Below are 20,993 nucleotides of genomic sequence, written 5' to 3' on the forward strand. Positions count from 1 at the left end.
CAGACTTTTGTCCTGTTTTGTCTTCATAGGTCAGCAGAGTCCCTTTGTTAACAGTTTAGAAAGAATGCACTTTTGTATTAATTCAACCACACTTCATGTAAGGCTATATGAGTGCAAAACAAGACCGAGGGAGTCTTTCTCTTCACCTTCAGTGTTTCTGCCCTAGTCATCTTCCTAACATTGAAATATAGCAGGTATTAAGAAGTGCCCTCTCACCAGTAGTTTGAAAAAATTCTACACAATGATGACACATCATTCTTTATTATTCATCATTTCATTTTCTAACACCTATCCTGTGACACCTATTTTCGGCCCTCCTTCTGTTAGGACATGCCTGGAAAACTCATTTGGGACTCCCTCCCAAATTACTTATTAACTCCTCACCCTATCTCTAAGCAAGAAGCGATCTACCGTTTGGAGGAAGCTATTTTCTGGGATCTATGTATCCTAAGATCCCAGGGTTGTCAGGGGGCTTTTGCCTTTGGTAGGGTCTCCCAAGGCAAATCCTGGATGAGGGTACCATGAAAGATAAAAAAAAAAAAAAAATGAAGGGACCTGTTTACTCTGGATTAGGGTTAGGGGGTTAGGGTTACTGGAGTTGCACTCTTGGGCCGGGTCTGGGGAAGGAGCTTAAGGGACAGGGTCTTCTGTGGGCTCACCACATACAGGATCCCCAATGAGGATTGGGTTCAAAGTGTGTTGGGTGGCAGTAAAAGGCAAGAGGCTGGGCGGTTCAATCCGTGGTTCTTGGGGCGGATTATTGGGACATTCTCTATCATTATTTACATTTATTTAACAGGAAGTGAAACTTGTGGGATTTGCATTTTTCACTTCTTAACAGGCACACAGCAAACACTAACTGCAGGTCCCTGAACCACGTTTTGTTTTTTTCAACAAACAGGAAAAATCCTAAGTAGCAAAAGGCATTCTAATTAATGGTCCTGAGCTCGATTCTACCTGCATAAACGATTCACAAGTAACATACATGTTAAAATGTCCCCTTCAGCCTCAAGTCGGCCAATAAAACTTATGACTGGTGCAATTTGACAATCGGCTGTTCCTGCTTTGCCTCCAGTACAGTACAGTACAGAACAGTACATTGCGGGGGGGCTTTGCAGACTCTGGGCTCCGGGGTGTTGTTGATGCTGCTTCGCTCCGCCTCTGGTGGACTGATTGGCTGAGCTGTCATGTCGTTCCCCCAGCTCTCTTCCCCACTGGCCAATGCGCACAAAGCCCTCTCTGCACCCTCAACGCAACTGTATTCAGAGATACATGCCTTTGTGCTCTAGTACGACGCGACCCTAATGGCCTCGTAGCGACTGTGATATTCCGTGTTTGTATGAGAGCAGGGCAGCCCTGTTCGCACACACAGCTCATCTCCAGATGCGTCTGGCCCTGGCGGGTGTAGCGGCTGAGATGCTGAGCGGCGCAGCCAGCAGAGCTAGGCCGAGGCTCGGCACCTTCTTGCTGGCCCCCGCCACCAAAACAGTACCGCCGCTGGCAGGCACGGGGAGCCAGAGATTTCGGTCAACGTCCTCGATGCAGGGATATTCAGAGATGGCACGAGAGCGGTCGAAGACTGTCACGTCGTTTTATAACCAGTCTGCAATAGATTCTTCTGCAGAAAAGGTAATAAATGTGACGGGTTCCCGGTCTTTTCTCCTGAAAAGGTCTCAGAACTCTTGGGTAACTAAGCTAGCTGTAGCTAGCTGCGGCAGGGTTGTGCTACGTTCAGGGGCAGGTGGAAAAACAGTGACATGCTGCTACTTAAAAGAGCAGTGCTTTAGCCTTCAGAACTAATGTTTTGTCAGTTAGAAGCTTAAAAACGAATTCCTTCTATAAGAGGAATAAAGCTGTCACCTACATTGCAGTGTCTGTAGTTGTAATTTGTAATTTTCCTTTAATATTTCGGAGATTCCTCTAGCAAAAGAAAAGAGCGTGCTTTGTTCTGTTATTTTGTTGTTGTTGTTGTTTTAAGTCATATAGTGTATTGAATTATAATGGTCTATTTAATAATAATAATAATTCAGTAATAATGTAAAGCGGCTGACATGCCCGGTACCGAAGACCTGAACGCAACGCCCGGGTAAATTTATCTGCAGCCTGCTGAGCTTCTAGACAAATTATAACGTCGGTTCTTTGCTGTCGCTGATGTTTACCGGACCAGACGAGGTGCCAACGCAAAATTGTAATATTAGCTACACTATAGACATAAGACGATTGTCCAGTAACAGGAGACTTGATGGTGTAAAGTTTCAGCGATGGAGCTGAGCTGACGTTGCCCCAGTTAATGAGAAGCAAGTCTAACAATCTGTTCTGCCAATCTCTAAAATACTTTTCCTTAAAGTGAAATAAAAGAAAGAAAACACAACTCCCGAATGAATGTCGCCATGTTAACTAGTATTATTATTATTATTATTGTTATTGTTACCAATAAAAATAGCATAGATGCTTTTCTTCCTCCTGGCTCAGTTTTGTTTTGTTTTTTTGGTCACATTCTTCAGTTTTTTTCCACTTACTTACTTACTCACTTACTGGAGTGAATATAAGAAGTACTCTTACAGCAAAAAAGAGGAAGGAATTGAAATATTGAAACAAAACACTACCCAACGACAACATTTTCACTTTACGGAAGACAAATGTTATTGTTTTGTACAGTGATATCGATGCGATGGCTTAATGTTTGCATCAGTATACATAATGTAATACGACCAATCCAGCAGATTGTTGTTTCCAGTGGGTCCTACCTGCGGGTGTAGGACCCACTGGACCTACTGCAAACATTAGGACTGCACTGACATTACTTCTCATTGCTCCTTAGTGTTTTTCCACTTGTACATTCTCCACTTGTGCATGTCGGTTTAGCACTGGAGTGTCAGTGTCCTTTTGGGGTAAACACAGCTAGAGCTTATAAAACTGATGCCTGTTTGACTTAGGTGTGCCTGTTAGGCTCCATTTATCCTGGGTTCTAACTTGAGATCTGTTCCCAGATCTGTAGACCATCACCAGGCATACAGCTGTGCATTCTGCTTGTATTTACACAATGCTTTTTACTTGTGCACCTGCAAATTGCATCTTACTGTGGGGTGTTGAATGAATGTTATTGACTGGACCTGCAATTTAAAGATGCATTATTCTAACAGTTACTACAGTTTTTATGTTTTTTATCACACTGTAGTATGTTTGATTTAATCAGGCTACTGCAGTGATTCAACAGGAAATCCAAACCATGAACCATTTCTTTAGTGTTCTTGTCTTTCTAGCTAGCTCAGATTGTGCTACTGGCATCTCGCTGTGGCACCCTCGGATCCATTTTGGAGCTGATGCCATGACTTGCTCCAGCTGGTGAGCAGAGTTGGAGTGCTATAAAGTACTGGAGCACACCGTAACATTGCATGCATGCATGTGCACTGTTATAGTGCACATGCCTGTGGTTGGTGAAGTTGTGGCTCCGTTGTAAGGTTTTATAATGTGGCAAGTTTACATACATTAGTCAGTGATGACTGAGCACAGTATTAAATGTTAGACTTGCTTTACCACAGTGACTTACCTCCATCTTAGCCTCTGTAACTGTTAGGGCTGGGCCATATTATACCGTTCACGGTAATACCGGTATAATGTTAGGCAACGATAGGAAAATGAAATATCGCGATAGAATGGGAGTAAAACGCGCATGCGCAGTGCCTTTGTTTTCATACGCACATGGCCGATTGTTGAGTGAAACAGATGATCCAGAATTGGTTTGTAAAAATGGTGCAACTTCCGTGATGTGGAACTGGTTTGGTGTTTGTCCGTCAGATACACAACAAAGCACATTTTTTTGCAGAACATGCAAGCGGCCGTTGTTATTGTCGTATTTGTCGGACTAAGATGCTCTTAAATCTGGGAGTAATCTGGGTCTTAAACTCCGTATGCTTCAGGTCAAACAACACTGCAGCATCACTTAGAGTTAAAAACTGTCTAAATTCTTTCATCTTTAATAAAACGATCAGCATTGCTGCTTTACCAGGTGTAACTATGAAGTTTAACTTCCAGGCATCCATGAAAACAAAATGTATTACATTTAACGGAGTTAGAAGTTAGCAGGAAGCTAGCGGAAGTTAGCTCGCTAGTTTCGCTAGTTACCTAAGCATGATATTGCATGTTCTGACTGAGAGATTTCTGAAAAAAATCAAACGTACACCTCTGCTATCACTTCCAACATAAATGAAGACAGAAAACTAAACAGCAGTGACGTTTGTAGGGTTACTGAAGTTTGGCTAGCTGGTATTTAATGATGTGCTACGTGATCGCTAGCGACACAGCTATGTTAGCATAACATAAACAGTGAAGCTGGAGGACTAACACTAACACTTTTCCACTTATAAAAGTTAACGTGAAGGTTCTTCATGGTTAGAGACAAATGCAATCGCATGGCAGGATGCTGTAAACGGACCAAACTTCAGTCAGGAGAACAACTGAGATAATCCATCCACAATACAAGGTTAGTCATTAATATACTGCAACAACATGGGAATAGAGCAGCTGCCAGAGAATTCAACATTAAGGAATCAATGGTACAGAAATGGAGGAAGCAAGAAGAATGAGTTTAATAAAGTTTGATTTATCTGACTGCTTTGTTTCGCTTAATGTGCCTTATAATCCCGTGCACCTTATGGTCCGAAAAATGCGTACTGCACACTGCAGTTTAATGTTGCAAAGCACCTCTTTTTAACTTCAGTGGATATTATACATGGTTATGCTCAGGATATGTCAGCCAATTTCTAGTGGAAATGCCTTTTGGTTAAACTTTCAGCAAGGAATTTGCATTTGTACTGTTACATTTTTATAAAGCTTTAATGTACATAAAAACCAGCTTCTTGTTTAAGTGAATATAAATGGAAGGTTGTCTTTTTGCGCTAGTAATGTTGTGGAGTTGTATTTTGTCTCGCATCAATTATATCGTCGGTTATATCGTTATCGCAAATTTTCAAATATATATCGTGATAAATATTTTTGGCCATATCGCCCTGCTCTAGTAACTATCACTGTCAGACACTGACTTTATCTGAGAGATATATATCTTCCCTGTCTTTCTATCGATAGTTTTTTCTTTAAATCTGATTATATTCTAATCGATATAGAGATGGAAAATAATTCTTGAAAACAAACGTATTCTTACAAGAAAGTCTAACAACGATGTCTAGGTGATGTTGAAGCTGTAATGCGCTGAACATGGTTCTCTGTTGGCAGTGCGTTAGCAGACAGGATAGCTAATTGTGGGCTGTGTGTAGAGAAGAGCGAAGTGCTAACATTTAATTGCATTTAAAACAATGAAGGGTGTCTGCTGCAGCCACCGTCTTTTCTTTCTAATGCATTTTGTTAAATTAAAACAATTATCAGAACTGTGATTTAACAGTCTTAAGGCTTTGTTTTAACAAATTGAGTCAACAAAATCTACAGGCCTAGTCAGTGATAACAGGTATCACGAAGCTGGTTATCAACTTTCTCTGCAGACCAGTTTTTCTGCTTCAGGCTCTGTGTGTGCAGATATGAAGGGAGTGTTTCATGTGTTCTTTCTATTATCTACAGCACCAAAATGGACCAAATGAGAACATAATAATACACTAAGCAAATGCATCATTGTTGCTGCAAGCACATCAAAATAGCAGTGCTGTTTTGTACATCCATATCCTGCCTTCGACATCGGTGCATGCTTTTGAAGGCTTGGCCTCACGAGAGGAAATAAAACACACAGTCATGCAGCGAGCGTATAACAAGCTGAGTTTTAGATGTTTCGCTCCGAGCACTTTTGCAGTTTTTTCAAAGTGCCCAGAGCTTTTAGTCTCAGGAACCTTTGTTTCATGACCAGGCAAATAAGTTCACAGACAAAAAAAAGTTGCTAATGTTTTTACATGTGTGACTTTTTAGAAATGTAGTGATTGGATAAAGACAGCTGTCTTTTCTGCTTTCACAGCTCCAGGTCTCTCTGTCTGGGTAGACTTAACCGCCATCAAACAATCACAAAGTAATGCTTTAGTTTTCTGAGTTACTGCAGTTTGGAAGGCCAGATTATGGACTTTCTGAATATAAATTATATACCGCAGTGAAAATGTTTCGTTATGTTTTGCGAACACTCAGCTCTGCTCGTCACCTGGACCAGAGTGTACAGCTAAGACAAGTATGGAGTGTCCTTCAGTGTCCCAGCTAAAAATCTGCATGAACTGCCTGAAGGACTTTATCTGTCACAGGCTAAACAGCCAGTCATTTATGTGGATAACAATCATGTGTGTTTTTACGGCTGCACACTCGAAACTAAAACACAATCTCAACCCTGCTGTTATGATTGTGTGTGTAATTTTATGTGCCGCTTTCTCCCTAGGCCTCTGTTCGACTGACTTTAGCAACCCTGTTGTATTCTGGGAAGTCTGCCGATGGACACCACATCTTGGTAAATATTTCAGCCGTGCTGGGATTTCTGTAAAGTGTAACGATAATGAGACTTCTGAGACTCTTCATTGTTATTTCTGTGTGTTTCTACGCTCACAGAGCAGTGCCAAGTACCTCCACAAGGAGCTGCCTGTACGAATCGCTCATCGCATCAAGGGTTTCCGTAGTTTGCCCTTCATTATTGGCTGCAACCCCACGATTCTGCAAGTGGTAAGCGCACAGCTCTCCAGACACACCCAAATACAGTTTACAGATTGCTGAGCTATACAGGAAGTGGGCCCTGTAACTGATTATATAAATAGAAAGTAACAATACTGCGCAGGAAAGTCTTGACAGAAAGCGCTCTTAAGATGCTCCCTGTCCACTCCCGTCAGAGTGGACAGGGAGGTATGGCTGTGCATTAAGAGGTACAGCAGGTTTATGGTTCAATACCAAGCTGAAATACGACTGCAAGAACTGAAAGGAGGGGTTTTATTTATACACATAATGGTGACATCAAACAACCTGTAGACTCTTTATGGGATATCCATATCCTGTAAAGATGGGTCATACCAGGAATGTTGTACCGTTCTGTTTTTTTATTAAAATAAAGAGCATCAATGGCTGACGCAGGAGCTGCAGCTTGTGATTTGAAAGCACATGTTTGTATTCAGGTTTGTAGTAAAACTGTCCTGGGTACTATTAATGCTGAACAATAAATGCAGGTTTTGTTTTCTGCCACCCAGATGTTGTTTTTCAGGAAGAGCATTGCATATTACCGCAACAAATTGCACATTTGACATTTTTAGGTGGAAGTTCCCATATTTGGACAAAGTGATGGGGTTTTAAGTTATCATCTGATTTTTTTTTTTTTTGGTGTTTTTTTTTTTAGGAAGCTTGGTTTGCAATATGCATCATAAACATGCTTATAAACACATAAGTGGTGCTTAGTAACAGGCAAATACACAAAACTGAAGCACAGGCTGCCTGGATGGTCATTATCAGAAAGCTTGTCTTATTATTTGTCATTTAAAAAAAAAACTTCAGAAGGCACCAACACTGCAAACACAGTGGAGAGGTTCAGTTCACTTATTTGAGTTAGCAGAGGTGAGCGCAGGCAGTAAGGTGTCAGCACACCTGTCAGTCTAAGCTGCCGTGTCCTGAACGGTTAGCTTCAACAGTATCCAAATGTAGGAAGCAGAAAAAAGTCCCACAAAACCTTTTATTTTCTGGATGCTTTCCGGGGCTGTTTAGTTGGTCATTTTAACACAGGAGTCTATGGAGATTGATCCACTTTCAGAAACAACCTCATGTGGCCATTCGAGGAGCCTTTTGGCACTTAATTGTGGTTTGTTTTCCTGCCACTTTCCACTTTCCTGCCAGCTGTCGCAACTACTTTGGAATGATTTTCTGGCACCAAATGCAAAATATTTTGAAACAATGCAATTTCTCAGATTTGGTAATATTTGCCATTGTACTATTTTTAAATCATAAATAGGGTTTAAATGACATCGAAAACACTGTTTTATTTAAGTTTCTGACAGTCTTCCAAACTTTTTGCAGGCAAGGTTGTTTTTGATTAACTGTAACGACATCAGTGCCACACCCTGTCCAGTAAATAATTTTGATACTGTTATTTCACACATGACTTAGGCCTGTCATATCAATAACTCATACTTAACCCTTTACAGCCGATCGGAGCGGGCACGCTCTGTTTTGCATAACTATTTTTAAATCCCGGTAGCTCTGCAACCACTTAAGCTAGCACAATAATTTTTTTTGCATATGAAACTGGAGGAGTTGTACTTACATCTTATGCCATCAGCTTGTCCTAGGTCACAGTTTCCTTCCACATATAGCTTTGCAAAAACTGCATAAAAATCACTTGCAGCAACAAAAACATGATATTCCAGAAACACGCTTCGCCGATCCATCAGCTGTTTGTAACACTTCCTACGTCCATCAGCGCGAACTATCACATGACCGCATGACCTGCCCGAAACCGGAAGTGACGTCATTTTGCGGAAATGTAGTTTTTTACGATCGGGCCCTTATGAGCTTGTGTTTTACTTGTTATGTGTTTTAAAAAGTTATGTTTGAGTTTATGACTTTCTGTGTCGTTTCTGGGATGCTTAGGACTCATATTGCACTGCTGGAAATAGTTTATTTTGATGCATATGCTGTTATTTTGCAAATTTGCACTATAATATTTATTTTCGTTTTTCCTGCAGTATATAAAAATTGGTGTATTTCAAAAATAAAACTATGAAGACACTCAAAATAAATTTCCTGTGGTGGGAAACTAGTTTGTGTAACTTTTTTGTATTTACAGTTTTGAGGGATAAGCCTCTTAAATTTCTCTAACTAGAAATATATGTTAAAAAAACAAAAACGATTTTCAATTTTTTTGTAGTTTATTGCACTTTTTTGCAATTTATGTAATTACTATGCACCTAATGCAGACATATTATTAAAGTTTGGGCTATAATGGTTGTATTGATGTATAGCAACTTGAAATGCTCCCAAAAATGGCTCCACAGCATGTAAAAATATAATATAAGCTCTGGCGAACTTGGTTCTATGGTAGGTCTTAAAGGGTTAATGACTATGCTGTCATTCTCTACTTTCCTAATTTTTCATGGGAAATGTTTCTTCCAGCAGAAACTGTCCACATCAGCAGGATTCTGATCTTGCAGGGCTGTTTACAGTGGGGCAAAAAAGTATTTAGTCAGCCACCGATTGTGCAAGTTCCCCCACTTAAAATGATGACAGAGGTCAGTAATTTGCACCAGAGGTACACTTCAACTGTGAGAGACAGAATGTGAAAAAAAAAAATCCATGAATCCACATGGTAGGATTTGTAAAGAATTTATTCGTAAATCAGGGTGGAAAATAAGTATTTGGTCAATAACAAAAATACAACTCAATACTTTGTAACATAACCTTTGTTGGCAATAACAGAGGTCAAACGTTTACTATAGGTCTTTACCAGGTTTGCACACACAGTAGCTGGTATTTTGGCCCATTCCTCCATGCAGATCTTCTCGAGAGCAGTGATGTTTTGGGGCTGTCGCCGAGCAACACGGACTTTCAACTCCCGCCACAGATTTTCTATGGGGTTGAGGTCTGGAGACTGGCTAGGCCACTCCAGGACTTTCAAATGCTTCTTACGGAGCCCCTCCTTTGTTGCCCGGGCGGTGTGTTTTGGATCATTGTCATGTTGGAAGACCCAGCCTCGTTTCATCTTCAAAGTTCTCACTGATGGAAGGAGGTTTTGGCTCAAACTCTCACGATACATGGCCCCATTCATTCTGTCCTTAACACGGATCAGTCGTCCTGTCCCCTTGGCAGAAAAACAGCCCCATAGCATGATGTTTCCACCCCCATGCTTCACAGTAGGTATGGTGTTCTTGGGATGCAACTCAGTATTCTTCTTCCTCCAAACACGACGAGTTGAGTTTACACCAAAAAGTCCTACTTTGGTTTCATCTGACCACGTGACATTCTCCCAATCCTCTGCTGTATCATCCATGTGCTCTCTGGCAAACTTCAGACGGGCCTGGACATGCACTGGCTTCAGCAGCGGAACACGTCTGGCACTGCGGGATTTGATTCCCTGCCGTTGTAGTGTGTTACTGATGGTGACCTTTGTTACTTTGGTCCCAGCTCTCTGCAGGTCATTCACCAGGTCCCCCCGTGTGGTTCTGGGATCTTTGCTCACCGTTCTCATGATCATTTTGACCCCACGGGATGAGATCTTGCGTGGAGTCCCAGATCGAGGGAGATTATCAGTGGTCTTGTATGTCTTCCATTTTCTGATGATTGCTCCCACAGTTGATTTTTTCACACCAAGCTGCTTGCCTATTGTAGATTCACTCTTCCCAGTCTGGTGCAGGTCTACAATACTTTTCCTGGTGTCCTTCGAAAGCTCTTTGGTCTTGGCCATGGCGGAGTTTGGAGTCTGACTGTTTGAGGCTGTCGACAGGTGTCTTTTATACAGATGATGAGTTCAAACAGGTGCCATTCATACAGGTAACGAGTGGGGGACAGAAAAGCTTCTTCCAGAAGACGTTACAGGTCTGTGAGAGCCAGAGATTTTCCTTGTTTGAGGTGACCAAATACTTATTTTCCACCCTAATTTACGAATAAATTCTTTACAAATCCTACCATGTGAATTCATGGATTTTTTTTTCACATTCTGTCTCTCACAGTTGAAGTGTACCTCTGGTGCAAATTACTGACCTCTGTCATCATTTTAAGTGGGGGAACTTGCACAATCGGTGGCTGACTAAATACTTTTTTGCCCCACTGTAGTTTTTCAGATGCAATTTCAGACAGAGGTCAGGTTTAAAGCTCCTTTATACATAGATCTCAAAAACTTAACGAGAAAAATACGCATGTGTCTGGATATAACAGACTCTTTGACACCAAAAGAATTGTTGTTGTCATTGTTCCCGCTGAGCCTTTAATTCCCCTGCAAGCACTTGGAGTATTTCGCTGCCTCTGCATGTCTCGTTGCTGGTGAACTTTCACCTAGATTCCTTCCTTTTCTGGTATCACGGAACCGCTCTGTGTCGATTACATAAAGCAAAAGCTCCTTTTCTGTGCCACTACTTGTGATGTCGGAGTGACTGTACCTTCACTGTTTAGCTCTTTGATCAGAAGTGAAATAATTGCTGGAACTGATTTTAACTCTCCAACTTTTGCACATCAAGATGATCAGATGGATTTTAATAAGCCAGTCTAGTCATTTATGCAGAATTCTGATTCAGAGAAATTGCTCAACTCTGCAAGTAACAGAAAACTCATCCCACTGATGCTTGGAGAAAGTTGCCACGTGTAAGCCTCACATGGACTTGTCAGTAACACAGTGAGGCCCAGTCAGGGGGGACAGTGCTTGTGGTGTGATGTTTTCTGGCTGAGTGAACGATCACAGAGAAATCGGTCTAACCATAGCCCGCATCTCTCTTCTTTTCTCACAGCATGAACTGTATATCAGAGCCTATCACATGCTCAGTGACTTTCCAGAGGTGAGTGCCCGACCCACTCAAACACGAACAGTAAACACACACGCGCACAAACACGGGTCACAAGTTCAAGTTTTATTTCTCAGGGAGTGGGTTTGCTCATGAGCAAAAACAGGAAGTGTGAACCTTTTTCCTGTCGAGACGTGTGATGAATCTGCCCGCAGCCGCTTTAGGATTGGCTCATTTGAGTAGTAAACAAGCCGTGACTCTGTTATTAAAACTAATGAAACATTAGCCGTATGCATTGTTCGAGTCAATAAAAATCTGTTTCTCGCCAATCATTCTGTTTGGCATTGAAAGGTCGTAGAGGGAAGGTTAGTGGATAACTCTTCTCTGCTATCGAGTTTAGGATTTGTAGCTTTTCTATGACACTGATTATTGTTTGTATTTATTTGTGTACTGTCAGGGCTATAACACGTGTTCCATCACAGTCATCCTTGCTTGCTAGATGTAATGCATTTCCTGGGTTATCAGTGCCAAACTGTCTCACTGACTGCTGCATGCAGTAGCAAAGTGATCATTGTGTTCTGTTCTTTTTAGGTCTGGACAAAGCAGACGAGTACACCCAGTTGCTCAGTGTGTTCGCACATGTATGATTGGAGATTTCAAACTGGCTGAACATGTTTTCCTCTGTGTTAATGTAAACACTTAAATCTGATAAGTAACCCTAACATTGTCAGGTTAAGAAAAAACACCTATTTCAGTGCCTATAAAGGTGTGTGCCTTCTTTATGGAGCGTGGAAACACTGTACTGTGCTGAGACTTTCAGACTCCTCTTGTTCTCTTGTATAAACACATTTCTAAAGAGATGAGGCAGATGCAAGGTTAGCTAAAAATAAAAGGTCCCTAGATTTAAGAGGAAACTACAGAGACAAAGGATCAGATAATGTGACTCTGGGTTGGAGTCACCTATACTACAATAGCTCTCAGGGGAAATCATAGTGTCTAAAAACATCTCTGTGCTACAGAGGCAGGTCACGCTCACCCGGCTTTTATCTGTATGCCTGAAACCTGCTTTGCTTTTACATTTGAATTCTCTCATTGGTGGCTTTAAAATGACAGCGGTTTGCACAGAATTGCTCGACTGATTCTCAGTCACTGGTCCTGTGCATTCTTTATTTATTTCTCAATACACCATTTATGGATTTAAACAACCGTTAATGTGAAGCTCTAGTCGTGAAAGAAACGGACAATTTCATAAATGGAAGCAGCGTTTCTGTGAAAGAAGAAAAAAAAAAAATCTCTGTGCAGTAGAAGTGTTGAGTATGAGGCCGTTGCTGCACTGAAGCTGACTCTATCAGTGCAGCAGGTAAACATGAAGCGTTGAGTCATTCAAGCCAGAATAAATATAAAATCCAAAATAATTAAAAGGCTCTTCTTAGAGCAGGCTGTTTCTTTAAACGTCGGGTTTCTCGGGTTTAGTGTGAAGCATCTCTGTTTGCAGATCAAGGATCAGGACGTGGAGGCTCGTTTCTGCAAACTAGTGCGGCAGCTGCTGGACGACCACAAGGATGTGGTCACAATGCTGGCACAGGGCTTCAGGGAGTGTCGCAGACACATCCAGGTACAGAGATACTAAGACTGACCTGATTCACCATTTGCTGGAAATGACTCCTTACTAAAACAACTTACTCTCGGTCTGCACAGGTTAGGTTATTAATGTCAGTTTGTTTGTTATTCAGTTTAATTAAACACTATTTTATTATTTGGAAAGACTATTTAAGGCTTTCTCAGCTAACAATGATGTGTTTTCTTAAGAAAGCTGCTGATCTGCCTTTAACTCTTTACTCCTTAAAGCTTTCAGGGAGTCACTCTTGAGGCTCTTTATGTCATATTTCAGGCCTGCTTACAGAACTAAATTACTGGGGCTGCATTAGAAGTTAGTGAGGGCGGTCTTTGCATTTGCAGCTACACAGGAAAAACCTGGAAACTTTTCTAATGGTCATTAAATCACATCTTTATGTCAGAACCTTTATGGGAGGTAGAGCTAAAATAAAACATTTGCTGTGATTCACCAAAAGCTGTTAGAGTTGATAAGTTAGTTTCAACTGTGAAGTTTCAGTTGCTTTTTTTTATTTGCTGTCACAGGATGAGATGGTCATCCGCAACTTCCTGGATACAACGCTGTGCTCTCGTTTGGGAATACGAATGCTGGCCACGCACCATCTCGCCCTTCATGAAGATAATGTACGTGCAACTGTTATTCAAAGGATTTGAAAACCTCTGAACGGTGACGGTTACCCAGAGCAAATCATGCGGTAACTGTTAAGGGGAAAGGTGATAGTTGTCCAGCTTTTCTGCAAACATGGGATTAATGTTGGGTTGGGACCAGTGTTGGTCAAGTTACTAGAAAAAGTAATCAGTAACTAATTACCGATTACTTTCCCAAAAAAGTAATCCCGTTACTTTACTGATTACTTATTTTCAAAAGTAAATAATTACTTAGTTACTTAGTTACTTTTTAAAAACACAATTTACAACCTGAATAGGTGATAAAGTGATAGATCTTTCAGCCCAATTCTACTTTTATCTGCATAATCCATCATACAAAATGTAATCAAATGGAAAAGCCTCTTTTTTTTAAAACTTGTTTAATCAGTTTTAATCTTTTAACTTTATGCATCAAGCAAAAATGTAATTATATGCAACATTCTCTGACTGGAAGAAATTTGTTTAACATTTAAACCTATTTTCTGCACATTCCAGCACATAAATTTTTTTTTTTTTGTGTGTGTTTACACTCAGTCTTTCAAATAGATGCAAGTAAAACACAGCAGAAAATAAATAACATCAAAGACTAGCGGTCCTTTTGCTCTATTTTCACCTGTAAAGCAGGAGTAGGGTAGGCGGAGGTTTATCCTGGTGCAGGTGTGCCGCGGTCAGTTGAAGAATCCGCGAGTTTCTCTGTGAGTTTCCCATTACGTCGTTGCGCACTCGGTGCTTGCTTGGAAGTTTAGGGGTTTTTTTCGCTGTAAAAAGAAGTTTTCTTCCCACGCACAACGGACGCTAATGTTTTTGTCACTTTTTATGGAATCAAACTCAAAGCAAGGTCAGTACTTCCACGCTTTAAACGCTGCACGCTCATACTCTCTCCGGCACTCAATATATGATCCATTGTTGATCTGCACACAGCTGTTGTCACGGACTCGCTTACGTCACTGTCATGAGACATTCTCGCAAAAAAAAATCACGGTTTTAGTAACGCAGTAACGCAGCGTTCCTACGGGAAAGTAACGGTAATCTAATTACCGTTTTTGCAATAGTAATCCCTTACTTTACTCGTTACCTGAAAAAAAGTAATCAGATTACAGTAACGCGTTACTGCCCATCTCTGGTTGGGACAACAGGATCCTGTCAAATAGAAGTTGCTGGTTTCATGATGTTTACCTTCAGCTACAAGGAAGCATAAAATACGTCATGTTTGTTTTGGCAGCTGGCTATTTAAGTAAACGCTATTGTGTAATTAAACCAACCGTATTGATTAATCAGCGGGGATTTAGTTATTTTGTGAAATACTTTTTAGACTTGACTAAAAAGAATGTTTGTTTTCTTTGTTGTTGTTTTTTTGTTCATTCCAGCCTGATTTTGTTGGGATCATATGCAGACGTCTCTCACCCAAAAAGATCATCGAGAAGTGGGTGGATTTTGCCAGGTGAGTGTTTGGTACGGCTTAGTTTATTTCACGTTTCGGTGACTTTGTCTCTGTGCTGACCGAGGCAAACCAGAGTTCATCAGATAACCTTTCAGAAATGGCATGTGGAGCTGTGAATGGGCTCTCATTCTTGTTTGTCTTTGGTAATCTAATCAAGTGACCTTTTATAGACTTGTTTTAACCAAGTTCAAAGGAAGTTTGCAAAGAAACAATCAGAGATACAGCGTGTTCTCTGTCGTTACAGTTTAACATTTGTATGAATGAAATTGGACTTCCATTTAATGAACTGTATGAACTGTAATTGTCATCCAGCAGCATTAGTAGGTCCACTGCTTTGGTTTCTAATCCCACGCAGACAAAACTAACACCTTTCCCATAACTGTGAGGTTTACTTAGTGCTTTGTCCATGGTAACACCCTACACTACGTGTGGCTCCTCCTCCTTTTTTTTAATCAGGTAAAAAAGTCATTAATATTTTTTTAAAAAGTGTCATGAAACAGTTTCATTTCAGTCGTTGTGTGGAAGCAGAGAATTTGTATATATTTTTGACCTTGTAGTCTTCAATATTATGAGAAATGTTCTTGGTGTTTGATAGACGTCTCTGCGAGCACCAGTACGGTAACTCGCCCAGGGTGAGGATCAACGGACACGTAGCAGCTCGCTTCCCGTTCATCCCTCTGCCTTTGGATTACATCCTGCCAGAGCTCCTCAAGAACGCCATGAGGTAAACTAACCACTCACTCACCCACGGAGATGTCCACTGACCTCAAATCAGCTTGTGTTAAATAAAGTTATATTGAATGATTTGGCTGGGTTTTTTTTTTTTTGTCTGACAGTGAAAAATTATGTGAATCAGTAAAATAATAGATGAGCAATAATGTGATGGCAATAAAGGATCATTGAGGGAGAGCAGTGAAGATTTTAGTTGGTGCTGTTTGACTGGTGTGAGTGAGCCCTGGAGCTGGCTTAATGTTGGCACCAGTGTAGCTGTTGCTAATGGTTTCCAGGGCAACAGCGGGAGAGAAGGGGTGCAGTTTGGAAAATGACTGGCTCTTTTGATGTAGCTTTTAACGAGTGTAGAGAATGTTGTTGATTTCAGCTTGGACATAGAAGCCAAGTCCAAGTCGGTGTGCACACAGGTCCTTTTAAAAAAATTTTTACTGGGCTATTGGACCAGCATTTAGAAAGATTATTGTGTGTCATCCACCTGGAAAAATTGAGATTTTCATGTGTCACAACAGTGGCTCTGGCACAATTTAATTTAGTATTATGCACAAGAAGAACAGGTTTGCAACAGAATCTTCACTGTTCGCTCAAAAGCCTGAAAAAGTATGTAGTTTAGACTACACATCTGCTTTTTAGCACACAACTTAAATTTAAAAGTGGATTGCATCAGTTAATCAATTAAATGAGCTGAATACTTGCTCTTGCCTCCTCTGATTGACAGACTGTAGAAAAACAAAAGTATTATTAAAAAGATTTTTTTTTTTTTTTTTTGCATAGTGGATTGTTATTAAATGGGAGTACAGTTGTCACATCGATCTTCAATTTGCATCTTCAGGGCCACCATGGAGAGCCATCTGGACACCCCATACAATCTCCCCGATGTGGTTGTCACCATCGCTAATAACGACATAGATTTTGTCATCAGGTGAGTGCCAGAATTGTAATCCAGGTGTGTCCTGAGCCTCTGAGCAGGTTTACCTGTCCAGGCATGGTGACCAAATACCCAAACCAGCCCAGTTGATTTCTTTTAATGTGTAGGACCAATAATTTGTACTTCCTTTGCAAATCTGTGCGCTCCTCACTGCTGCAGGGGAGACTTCCTGTAACAGAAGGTATCGTTACAAGTTTTTGTTGCCATTTCTTTCTAATTCAGGATCTCGGATCGCGGCGGCGGTATCCCTCACAATATCATAGACAAGGTGATGGACTACCACTTCAGCACAGCTGAGGAGAGTGCACAGGATCCCCGCATGAGCAACCTCTTCAACAACATCACCAACAGTGGGAATCAGTCTAACCCTATGCATGGGTAAGCTCTTTACTGATGCACTTCTAAGAGAGGAGTATTGATTTTATCCAGTCTCGATGATTCCAGTAGGCTTCTTTATGAGCCAGTAAAAGCTCTGATGGCTGCCTGTATTTACCTGCAGCTTAATGTTTCACCTACAGTAAATCACTTTCAGCCTGGTGTGATTCTGTCACTTCACGTAATCACCTTAAACCTGTTGCCTGTGTGTTGTACAGGTTTGGCTTCGGCCTACCCACGTCTAGGGCCTATGCGGAGTACCTCGGTGGCTCTCTGTCTATTCAGTCTATGCAGGGCATTGGCACTGATGTTTATCTGCGTCTGCGCCATATTGATGGCAAAGGAGAGAGCTTCAGGGTGTAACGTTCCCCACGTCAGTAATCCATGTAGACGCCAGCCAGGAAATCAGGCCGTGCAGGAGTGCAGAGGGTTTCCCACGACGAAGGCTGGTGAGGACGAGGACGAAAAGTGTTTTTCAGAAAGCTCCTAAATTCACTAACCCACTACTTGTTCTTTAGTTTGTCTTTTTGCCTTAGACTGATTATAAGCTATGTTACCTGTCAAGGTGATGATTTCTGTTGTTTTTCCTTTTGTGTTCTTTTTGTTTTGTACCCTGTGGCATGTTGTATTGAAGTTTGAGGGGCGGGGCGGGTAATGAACTTTGAATGTGTAGGTTATCGGGACAAACTGTGCATGATAATTGATATTATTGATGACGATGATTATGAGAGACAGAGGAAAGCAAGAAAGAAGAGCTTCAGTTTTAAAGAAGTTCATGATGAAGTTGCATATCTAATAGCCTCAAAGTAGAAATTTCGATGATAAATGTTTCAAGTGGAACTATTGAGACACTCCAGCAGCCCTGTCAAAATCTCCTCAAAGTTATCAATGCTGCTCATGTGTTAAATTACCAAATCCTCCCAGCGTGTCATTGACTGCAAGGGGAAACGTTGGTAGAAGCAGTATACATGCTTCGCTTAATTATCCTCTTCTTAAAGCTCATGCGCTCTCCTCAAACACCGCTGTCTTCTTCTGCTGTACAGCTGTGGCTCTTAAAAACAGAAGAAACTGCCAAAAACACCAAATGCTCATTAACACATTTCTGTCTTCTGTTCTGATGAGCGTCTTTGTCGAGCAGCGTCTTTGCAGAGCTTTTGAACGGGGAAGTCGACCGAGATGTTCAGCTGCCTTACGCGTGACACTAGTCCTTTAACTGCATGCTGAGTTCTTTTGTTTTCTTTGTGGTACTTACCTTTATTGGGTCACACAGACACACACCATGTCAGAACGTTTCACTAGTAATGAATAGGTTTCCTGTTGTAATGCTCAGTGCAGATCATAGCAGGTTTTAACATTGTAACAACTTTCAAAGTAACAATATACCAGAGAAGTATTGTCTGATATACGCTTCTTTATTCGTTATTTGACTGTTTTCTCACAGTTTTTCTTTAGGAAGGTGTATATTTTCTTTTTAAAACAAGGCTTTGCAGAAGGTCCCATTTAATTTCACAGCATCAGTAGACAAAGGAGTTTCTCCACCGTTAGCCAAGTTTGCTGGTCTTCTATTAGGTATAGATCACTGCTTGATTATGTCATTATTGTGAATGGCCAAACTTGTAAGTAGGACACACTTTATGTGTGTGTATAGTCAGTGTGATTGTCAATTTGGTGGATGAAAAAGTAGCACCAGTACCCTACAGGTGGGTTCAAAGCTTCCGGCTTCCTCCCACAGTCTAAAGGTGTACATGTTAGGGTGATTGGTGACACAAAATTGTCCGTCTCTCTGTGTTTGCCCTGCGATAGGCTGGGGCTCCAGAAAATAGATGCATAGATGGACCGATGAAAAACAGAACGTGTTTGAGAAAATAATGAGATAACCATGTTGTGATCTCAGTATTTGTACAAGAAAATCACAGCAGCATCTGTACGGACACTGTTGGGAGTAGAGAAAAAAAATCGAGCAGTCAGGTGTTGAAAAAGTTGCGATATATGAGTTAACACAAACACTCCTTGCAGTTTGTTGAACATTCCCCAGTGGGTCCCAGCTCCAACAGATCAATCAGAAAGCTACACCTCTTCTGTTTGATCCGTGGGCTTGTTATTGCATTAACTTTTTTTGTTTCATTTGAAAGGGCATTAGAAATCTTAGGATGTTATCTGCAAGATGTAACATCTCTAAATTTTTAAAATCCGTCAGGTTTTTGTTTGTTTGTTTGTTTGTTTGTTTGTTTTTTAGATTTCAGTGATACGGTCTTTATCATTAGCCTGAAGTTGTGCGACATATTATTCTACAGCTGAATGCATATTACTTGTATAGACTATGAACTGGTTAGAAACAAAATGACAAAGATCTTTAAAAAGTTGAGTACAGAAAGCTTCATTTCTTCTTTCCCTGATTTTACATACAAATTAGTTCAAATGCCATTTTAAACCTGTGAGACATTGTGAACGTATTCTTTTGCCTTCAGAATCTATTTAATTTTGTAAAGGCTGGTATTTATTTTGACATTTTGTGAAGCAAAAACAGCCCCCTATGATTAACTGTTTAAAGGTCAGAGAGGGTATACTGTCTGTACCTGTATTCTTGATGAAGCCTTCTACATGTTTTTATTACTGATTTGACAGTCTTGAAGTTCTTGTATATACTTTAGCGTATACACGTTAAGGCGAGGGAGCATAAACAATCATAGCTTCAAAAAATGCAGGTGAACATTTGAGGTTTGTATCTCCTTTTGGAAATATTACTGTAAAGAGCATTTTGAGGATTCCTCCTATTAAAAAAAAAATGCTGAGAGTGGTTTTGCACATTTTGAATTTCACTGCCAGGCTGTAGCTTTTCATAAACATAAAATGTGCACTGTATGCCCCCTGTAGGCCACAAAAGAGAAGGGCAGACTGAAAAATACTGTTCATGGAGAGAATATCAAGTGATTTTTTTTTTTCCAAGGAAGAAGAGGACATGGTGAATACAAGTTAATTTAATTGTCTAGAATTCAGATTAATTTTGCATTTTAAAATGAGGATCAGAAAAAAGTTCATTTAGAAATGATCTCCAGTACAATACCAAAATATTCAAGTCATGTTACTGAGAAAGTGTGCTTTTTTTTTTTTTCTCTGACTGAAATTAGTTTCTCCCACATTTTCTGTAGATATTAAATTTCACTTTGTTGGAACTGAGAGTGAGCTTGATTTTTATTCGTTCGTTATTTTACAAATGGTCTCACCTTACCGTGTTAGGTAGGGTGAGAAGCTTGACGAGGAGTTTGGCATAGAGACGACATTTCTGTGCATTAAAAGGTGCTTTTGTTTTTGTGGTTTTTTTTATTTTTTATTTTATAGCTGACACAACTAATGGACGTATGTGACTGTTTAAAGCCACCATCAGTGCTCCTTTAGTTTATCAATGCTAAATCACAAACTATAGGTGAGTCAGTGTTCCCTGTGTATAAATGGTTAAAGAGTGGAGTCATAAAGAAAAATTATTATTTTTTTGTTAGCTAGACATTTGCAACATATAAGTCAAGGCAGAATACACAAAGTCTCAAAGGTAACATATTTACATACACAGAATTATGTATACATCTATAGGGTTTATAGGCCTATATTTAGCCCTAGATTGACAACAAAGTAAGGAATGTCACACAACATTCTTGTGTACTAGCCAAATATGTGGATTGTTAACATACCTTTGTGTGCTTAGTCACTCTGGGTTTTAGTTTCTTTTATCCACATTGCTGGTGCCGCATTGGAGTAGAGTGCAGTACCAAGACCAGAGAAGAAAAGATGTTCAGATGGTTAATGCCAGAGGAATACAAACTCTAAGAGTGAAAAGAATAGTAAAGAATTTAAAGGGTGTACATTAGACATGGGGATT

The 20,993-nt window shown here is 40.5% G+C and overlaps 1 protein-coding gene across 1 annotated transcript; it reads left to right on the top strand.

The window, feature by feature from the left end:
• The first annotated feature begins 1,002 nt into the window (after positions 1-1,002).
• On the top strand, positions 1,003-20,298 carry bckdk (branched chain ketoacid dehydrogenase kinase). The gene is made up of 11 exons (XM_026181943.1): positions 1,003-1,629; positions 6,362-6,430; positions 6,529-6,639; positions 11,391-11,438; positions 12,880-12,999; positions 13,524-13,622; positions 15,014-15,087; positions 15,683-15,811; positions 16,649-16,738; positions 16,967-17,122; positions 17,338-20,298. The coding sequence occupies exons 1-11, from the start codon at positions 1,384-1,386 to the stop codon at positions 17,480-17,482; spliced, it is 1,287 nt and encodes a 428-aa protein (XP_026037728.1). The 5' UTR covers positions 1,003-1,383; the 3' UTR covers positions 17,483-20,298.
• Positions 20,299-20,993: the final 695 nt, after the last annotated feature.

The sequence above is a fragment of the Astatotilapia calliptera genome, chromosome 10, assembly GCF_900246225.1.
Source record: "Astatotilapia calliptera chromosome 10, fAstCal1.2, whole genome shotgun sequence".
Taxonomy (NCBI): domain Eukaryota; kingdom Metazoa; phylum Chordata; class Actinopteri; order Cichliformes; family Cichlidae; genus Astatotilapia; species Astatotilapia calliptera.

Coding starts and splice junctions, on each gene's coding strand:
- bckdk (XM_026181943.1), top strand. CDS start 1,384: ATGCGTCTGGCCCTGGCGGGTGTAGCGGCTGAGATGCTGAGCGGCGCA. Junction 1,630..6,361: donor TAGATTCTTCTGCAGAAAAG/GTAATAAATGTG, acceptor CTTTCTCCCTAG/GCCTCTGTTCGACTGACTTT. Junction 13,623..15,013: donor TCGCCCTTCATGAAGATAAT/GTACGTGCAACT, acceptor TGTTCATTCCAG/CCTGATTTTGTTGGGATCAT.